We start from the raw sequence: 8486 nt of genomic DNA, 5'->3' as shown, positions 1-8486 counted from the left end.
GTAGATTTTACCTGTAGATAACTTTAAGTGTAACCCTGAGAAGCTGATTAAGCAAAACAAACTCAGTCAGTTAAAAAATCAAAAACAAAAAACTTTATTTCCAGTACAAAAAAAAAAAAGCAAAAAAAGAAACCAAATATATTAAACTTGATACAAGCATCACCAACTCAAAGTCCTCTATAAATACGTTAAAATAAATTAAAGAAATTAATTTACTAAAGATTATCACCTTTAACACTAAACAGGCCTCAAACATGTTGATGAAAAAGGCAATTTTAAATAGACCAGTAACAGCCCAGTGTCTGTTCTTCTAACCAACTACGTCATAAACACACAAAAACAGCCGAGTAACATTTCTATAACAATAAGTATACAGACTCTAACCCTACAGAATGCTGGATCTAGCTCGGTTAAGGCAACAGACCTGGGCGCACAGTTCACATACATGTGACCAGGAACGCTACACATTCATAACAGTAACAGGAGGAATTAATACTGACGGAGAGATGAAATCTGGTGGGGGTGAGTCACAAAAAACACGAATATTCATAAAAAAAAAAAAAAGAACACCAGCACTGCCTGTGGACAAGGGATGGGAAAAAAAACCCACTCCTGGGAATGTTGTGTTTAAGATAATCTAAAATACATTTTAGCACCACAAAGTTTTTAGGGGAAAATGCCAGAGGCAAAACAGGACTTGCATGAAACATTCACATGACTTGATTAAACTTTCCTTTAACGCCAAGTGCCTCGCAACCCGAGCTGCTTTCAGATCATAAGATGCAGAGTGTGATGGTAGCTCATTTAGGTTTTTTTTTGGTCAATCTTTGACTCTCAATATTGATGGATTTTCTGCCGTTTGTGCTGGCACACTCCACATATATCAAAGCCCAACAAATTCCCATGTCCTGCTTTTCCAGTTGGCGAGTCATACAGTTAACGATATGTCATGAACATGGGATTTGAGAACGTATGATCAGGCCTACTTGGCTGTTTATGTTAAGCTTAAACTGAGTCCCCCCTTCCTCCTCCTCCTCCTGTAAGGCAGCTTAAATTTGGTCATTTTGGCACTTTTACTGGTGGCAGTTTGTCAATAATGCATGAGACACAGAAGAACACTTGTAGTCATCTTAACAACAGAGAGACCTTGAACTCACATAAGGAGACTCGCACCCCACCGTCAACACATCCTTCCTAACAAACCAGCAAATATTGTTTCAACACGACCTGGTAAATAACACAACACAGGCACTTGAGTTGTTTAAAAACTTAACATTCAGGTTCAAGGCCAGTGATCTAAACAATCTCGCACTGTAGGAGGAAAACAACAGTTTCACCAGCTTATAAACACAATACTGTGTACAGTTAATGGAAAGAAATCAACAATTCCTAAAACATAAGTTGTGTGTTTTTTGTACTACCATAATCAAAACGTTTGAGCTACAAAAGACATCTTTGGCTTTGTCACATTGCGGTTGGACTCCACAACAGACGGCACTGTGGCCAATCACACTGTGATTACTAGATCTTTGTCGCAATTTGCCATCTCAACACTATTATTTGACTACTATTTTGGCAAAATCGCTTCCAGCACTTTTCAACTTCTGTCTTGATCTGTACTCTTGTTTTGATGGCAACACACATATCGGTTTCTGCATCACTGTGGCTTCCCTTACGCATACAACAGTGACATTTTAACCACATAAATCTAATCAGCGAATCTCTCTCTGAGTCAGTCATTAAGCCTTTGTTTCCTTTGACGCCACACAGGTGCAAAGAACGTCTGAGGGGTAAGTCCGGTGGCGGTGGCTGTGTGTGTGTGTGTGTGTGTGTTTGTGTGTGTGTGTGTGTGTGTGAGGGTACATTTATAGGGTTCTAGTGTGTGTGCGCGTCAGTATGGATATGTGTGTACTGCATATATTGTGTCTCGGAGTATCCCGGGTCTGCAGGTTTGTAGATATGTATGTTTGTGTTCACAGCACATTGCGGTCTAAAGGCAGAACCCAGTAGCATCCTCAGGAACAGACAGCTGACTGAATACCGCCAGACGTTTGCCATTGGCCTCGTTAAGAGATTCAGAGCCGCTGAGTGAGCTAGCAGAGCTGCTTCCATCTTGGTCCTGGTCCTGGTCTGACAGAGAGGTGTAGGACAGGGATCGGGCGCCCAGTGGCCCCGGAGAGACCCCAGTAGCGCTGGGACTCTGCCTCAGGGAAGGGGAGGCGGTCGGAGACGATTCACATGGGGAACAGCCGGAGTCTGGGGAAGGCAGGAATGGATCTGCTGCCGTGGCCTGGCCCATGGGGGGCTGCTGGTACTGGTGGGCAGGGGAGGCCTCGAAGGCAGAGTCCATCTCCAGGAAGGCATGAGAAAGGAGGTCAGTGATGTCGGCGCAGGAAGGAGGAGAGGCCGACGGAGCGCGTGTGAAAGAGGCGGTGGCAGGAGGAGGGTGAGAGTTAAGGGCAGGCTGAAGGGCTTGCTGGGGAGCAGAGGGGAACCCGGCAAAGCTGAAGCTCTGTCTGACGAGAGGAGGTCTGTGCGAGCGGAAGGAGGAAGGCGGCTGCTGGTGGATGCTCGAGGAGGAGGAAGAGGACGAGGAGGAGCGAGAGAAGGAGTGTTTCATTTCTTCCTCGTTGTTGTGGACAAAGTGGCAGCGGATCCCGTAGGGGCAGAATCCGATGGTGTGAAACGTGCGACACGGCTCGGTTTTGTATTTCGGGTGTCTGTTAAGATCCCGCAGCTCGTCTAGCCCGTGAGCAAACTGGCACTTCCCGCCGTACTTGCACAAGCCGCTCTCGGTGAAAGATCGACACAGTTCAGTCTTATAGCGCGACGAGGAGGAGGAAACGGATGAGGTGGAAGAGGAGGAGCTAGTGTTCAGTGCAGTGGGGCTGATGTCACTTATGGAGTGTGTCATGTCAGACCCGGGCCAGCCTAGACTTGCTGCTGTGGTGCTGCCGGTCTCTACCATGCTGATGGAGCGCTGGGAGAGGAAGCCTGACTTCCCCCACTGGGTGGAATTAGTGAGCTGGGTGGGCAGAGGGCTTTCTGACTGCTGCCCCCATTGGCCGGAGGTCAGAAACACGCTGTCTGAAGGATCAGTGGGGAGGCAGGAGAGAGACGAGAGGGAAAACGACATGTTGCTACGTGGCTGACCGATGCAACCTGGCGTTCTCACTGGCAGACTGAGGGATGGTAGTGGTCCGTTCTGCTCCCTCAGGTCGAGGTTCAGTAACTGCTGTAAAAAAGAACAGACAACGCAACATTAGCAAATATAGTTTACAATTAATATAGAGTGAGTGTAGAAATCCCTGTGGCATGACACTTTGTCCTTCAATGATTGTAAATTTCTATACATCGACATCTGTTGACATTTCCCTAGGGAACAATGAATGAACAGTTGTGCTATTGATTAACCATTATATGGTTGTAATTGTTTTCAGTTTCCACGCTGAACACTACGGAAGATACATTTGGCAAATGCTGTTTGTTTCCCTCTAGATTTCCTTAATTATCCATCATGTTTACAGATTAATTAAGTTCACTGGCTTTCCAGCACAGCCAATCTAAAGAACATTTAACTTTTTTTTTTTTTTTTTTTAATTTCCTTGTCTAGTAGTATAAATTAATGGATGGAGAATGTTATTCATGGGTGATGGGTACTAAATACTATCATACATAAGTATACATGAAAACCAACTTTTGTCAAATATTTACTTCAGTCAGCAATTAATGTCTAATACAAATTTCCTCTCAGGGCCTAACAGGCACATTGTCTTATATAAACAGCTACAAGACAGAAACGGAAAGTATACACAGACAGAGATAAGAAAGCATTCTGATGCAATATTAAAGGAAGTGTAGTATTAGACTTGTTTCAGTATTGTACCTTTTTAGAGTACTGTAGAATCCAGATGTGCTTAAACTACCTAAATGACCCATTATAGTACTGCTATTTATGGATAAAATAATTAATGAATTAATAATTACAATGCTACCATTTGAGCAATTACAGTAGTGGTTCTTTTCAAACTTTGTTGACCACATTTCTCACATAAAGTGATCAAAATCCAGCCTTATATAGTACTATGCAGAGTACAGTAAAACCCTAGTAACTTTATTCCTAAAAAATAGTATTCATTTGTAACATAACTTGCTTCTTCTGACTAGCATGCAGTGAATTAAACATCCTCCATGCTTTCAATGGAGCTTGAAAACTTTAACTGACCACTTCTTGTTGTTTAGAGCACACAAAGTTGTTTATTTCTGACACAAACTTGTTTAATTTGTGATGTTCTGACACAACTTGTTAATAAACTACAAGTTGCAACCTGTCTGTGAGCAGCAGTGGTTTAAATCTAGCTTTAACCATGTCAGGTTAGACTAACTAAGAACACTAAATGATATGCAAAATAATTAAGGAATTACAATGCAACCATTTGAGCAGATAGTCAAGTAACAGTAAAACCCTAGTAACTTTATTCCTAAAAAATAGTATTAATTTGTAACATAACTTGCTTCTACTTAAGACTTGTTTCAGTGTTGTACCTTTAGAGTACTGTAGAATCCAGATGTGCTTAAACTACCTAAATGACCCATTATAGTACTGTTATTTATAGATTAGCCTCAACAATATGCAAAATAAATAATGAATTAATAATTACAATGCTACCATTTGAGCAGATACAGTCTTTTCAAACTTTGTTGACCATATTTCTCACATAAAGTGATCAAAATCCAGCCTTATGGTACTATGCAGCTCATAGTACAGTACAGTAAAAACCCTAGTAACTTTATTCCTAAAAAAATAGTATTCATAACTTGCTTCTTCTTACTAGCATCCAGTGAATTAAACATCCTCCATGCTTTCAATGGAGCTTGACAACTTTAACTGACCACTTCTTGTTGTTTAGAGCACACAAAGTTGTTTATTTCTGACACAAACTTGTTTAGTTTGGGGTGTTCTGACACAACTTGTTAATAAACTACAAGTTGCAACCTGTCTGTGAGCAGCAGTGGTTTAAATCTAGCTTTAACCATGTCAGGTTAGACTAACTAAGACCACAGAATAATTAAGGAATTACAATGCAACCATTTGAGCAGATAGTCAAGTAACAGTAAAACCCTAGTAACTTTATTCCTAAAAAATAGTATTAATTTGTAACATAACTTGCTTCTACTTAAGACTTGTTTCAGTGTTGTACTGTAGAATCCAGATGTGCTTAAACTACCTAAATGACCCATTATAGTACTGTTATTTATAGATTAGCCTCAACAATATGCAAAATAAATAATGAATTAATAATTACAATGCTACCATTTGAGCAGATACAGTCTTTTCAAACTTTGTTGACCATATTTCTCACATAAAGTGATCAAAATCCAGCCTTATGGTACTATGCAGCTCATAGTACAGTACAGTAAAACCCTTATTCCTAAAAAATAGTATTCATTTGTAACATAACTTACTAGCATCCAGTGAATTAAACACCCCACCATGTTTTCAACTTCAGCTTGACAACTTTAACTGTAGACTTTTGTTGTTTAGAGCACACAAAGTGGTTTACAGTTACTAGACTAGTTTACAAGTTACAACCTGTCTGTGAGCAGCAGTGGTTTAAATCTAGCTTTAACTATGTCACGTTGGACTAACTAAGAACACCAAATGAAATGCAAAATAATTAATGAATTACAATGCAACCATTTGAGCAGATACAGTCTTTTCAAACTTTGTTGACCATATTTCTCACATAAAGTGATCCAAATCAAGCGTATTAGTACTATGCAGAGTACAGTTAAACCCTAGTAACTTTATTCCTAAAAAATAGTATTAATTTGTAACATAACTTGCTTCTACCTAAGACTTGTTTCAGTGTTCCAGATGTGCTTAAACTACCTAAATGACCCATTATAGTACTGTTATTTATAGATTAGCCTCAACAATATGCAAAATAAATAATGAATTAATAATTACAATGCTACCATTTGAGTAGATAGTCTTTTCAAACTTTGTTGACCATATTTCTCACATAAAGTGATCAAAATCCAGCCTTATGGTGCTATGCAGCTCATAGTACAGTACAGTAAAAACCCTAGTAACTTTATTCCTAAAAAAATAGTATTCATAACTTGCTTCTTCTTACTAGCATCCAGTGAATTAAACATCCTCCATGCTTTCAATGGAGCTTGACAACTTTAACTGACCACTTCTTGTTGTTTAGAGCACACAAAGTTGTTTATTTCTGACACAAACTTGTTTAGTTTGGGGTGTTCTGACACAACTTGTTAATAAACTACAAGTTGCAACCTGTCTGTGAGCAGCAGTGGTTTAAATCTAGCTTTAACCATGTCAGGTTAGACTAACTAAGAACACTAAATGATATGCAAAATAATTAAGGAATTACAATGCAACCATTTGAGCAGATAGTCAAGTAACAGTAAAACCCTAGTAACTTTATTCCTAAAAAATAGTATTAATTTGTAACATAACTTGCTTCTACTTAAGACTTGTTTCAGTGTTGTACCTTTAGAGTACTGTAGAATCCAGATGTGCTTAAACTACCTAAATGACCCATTATAGTACTGTTATTTATAGATTAGCCTCAACAATATGCAAAATAAATAATGAATTAATAATTACAATGCTACCATTTGAGCAGATACAGTCTTTTCAAACTTTGTTGACCATATTTCTCACATAAAGTGATCAAAATCCAGCCTTATGGTACTATGCAGCTCATAGTACAGTACAGTAAAACCCTTATTCCTAAAAAATAGTATTCATTTGTAACATAACTTACTAGCATCCAGTGAATTAAACACCCCACCATGTTTTCAACTTCAGCTTGACAACTTTAACTGTAGACTTTTGTTGTTTAGAGCACACAAAGTGGTTTACAGTTACTAGACTAGTTTACAAGTTGCAACCTGTCTGTGAGCAGCAGTGGTTTAAATCTAGCTTTAACCATGTCAGGTTAGACTAACTAAGAACACTAAATGATATGCAAAATAATTAATGAATTATAATGCTACCATTTGAGCAGATAGTCTTTTCAAACTTTGTTGACCATATTTCTCACAAAGTGATAAAAATCAAGCGTATTAGTACTATGCAGAGTACAGTAAAACCCTAGTAACTTTATTCCTAAAAAATAGTATTAATTTGTAACATAACTTGCTTCTACTTAAGACTTGTTTCAGTGTTGTACCTTTAGAGTACTGTAGAATCCAGATGTGCTTAAACTACCTAAATGACCCATTATAGTACTGTTATTTATAGATTAGCCTCAACAATATGCAAAATAAATAATGAATTAATAATTACAATGCTACCATTTGAGCAGATACAGTATTTTCAAACTTTGTTGACCATATTTCTCACATAAAGTGATCAAAATCCAGCCTTATGGTACTAAGCAGCTCATAGTACAGTACAGTAAAACCCTTATTCCTAAAAAATAGTATTCATTTGTAACATAACTTACTAACATCCAGTGAATTAAACACCACATGCTTTCAACTTCAGCTTGACAACTTTAACTGTAGACTTGTGTTGTTTAGAGCACACAAAGTTACTAGACTAGTTTACAAGTTACAACCTGTCTGTGAGCAGCAGTGGTTTAAATCTAGCTTTAACCATGTCACGTTAAGGAACTAAGGAACCCTAAATGAGCTAACGTTTGTTTCACGGGGACATGTTACGATGCTACGCCAACGCTCCCACTTTGTGACAAGTTAACTTCAAATCCAGGGAAAACTTTAATAAAAAACACATAAAACAGATAAAAGTTAGATAAAAGCTAATAATAAGTTAAAACAGTTAATACAGGACAATAATGTATCCACTAAACTCCACTTTGAGAGCTGTACAGTTAGCTACTTAGCACTGGAGCTAACTAGCTACCTAGCCTAACTTTTTCACTCCGCTCAACTTCTCTTTGCGCGTTTCTCCTTCTCACCTTGCACATCATCTCTTCCAAGTCAGCGAACTGGTTCAGGGGGAAAGATGGCATGTTTTGCTCACAAAGTTTGGTCCGATCCCGTCTGGTCTGCCCCCTCTGCAGTGATTGAAGGAGACGAGGTTCAGCTCGCTGCTGGCATGAGTTGAGCAGAAGTTTCTGGTTGTGTGTTTGAACGCGCTGCTAAACAAGACCCAAGACCTCCCAGACCACGTGTGGATTTAAAACCTAACAGAGGCACGGTTAGCCACTCCCACGACTCTCTGTGAGTCAGCCAGAAGTTGTTTTCATCAGTAGTCTAAATGAGGGCAATCCCATGCCAGATGAAAAGTAGTTTTATACAACTTGTTTTTGTAATTCCTTAAATAAAAAGAGCCCTATAGCTTTCTCTTTAGAGTGTAGCTATGAAGTTAGCTTCATGGTTCAAGTGACAACAAATAGGCCTATCATTTCATACTATATGTAGGCCCTTGATTTTTTTGATTGTAGACAGTATATTTTAAATATTGTGTTCTCAGCAGCTGCATGATA

General features: G+C 38.9%; 1 protein-coding gene across 2 annotated transcripts; it reads right to left on the bottom strand.

Annotated features, from left to right (window-relative positions):
- Nucleotides 1-310: 310 nt before the first annotated feature.
- Nucleotides 311-8130, bottom strand: zgc:114130 (uncharacterized protein LOC570332 homolog). Of its 2 annotated transcripts, none has more exons than XM_037776071.1 (2): nt 7956-8130; nt 311-3235 (listed from the first exon to the last, which is right to left on the bottom strand). In XM_037776071.1, the coding sequence occupies exons 1-2, from the start codon at nt 8007-8009 to the stop codon at nt 1991-1993; spliced, it is 1299 nt and encodes a 432-aa protein (XP_037631999.1). In that variant the 5' UTR covers nt 8010-8130; the 3' UTR covers nt 311-1990. The 2 variants fall into 2 exon arrangements, with proteins under 2 accessions (XP_037631999.1, XP_037632000.1); XM_037776072.1 differs by having other exon boundaries at nt 311-3232.
- Between the last annotated feature and the right edge of the window lie 356 nt (nt 8131-8486).

Source organism: Sebastes umbrosus, chromosome 7 (assembly GCF_015220745.1).
Source record: "Sebastes umbrosus isolate fSebUmb1 chromosome 7, fSebUmb1.pri, whole genome shotgun sequence".
NCBI lineage: Eukaryota > Metazoa > Chordata > Actinopteri > Perciformes > Sebastidae > Sebastes > Sebastes umbrosus.
This window is presented reverse-complemented; position numbering and strand designations above follow the sequence as displayed.

Coding starts and splice junctions, on each gene's coding strand:
- zgc:114130 (XM_037776071.1), bottom strand. CDS start 8,009: ATGCCATCTTTCCCCCTGAACCAGTTCGCTGACTTGGAAGAGATGATG. Junction 3,236..7,955: donor TGGAAGAGATGATGTGCAAG/GTGAGAAGGAGA, acceptor TCTTTTTTACAG/CAGTTACTGAACCTCGACCT.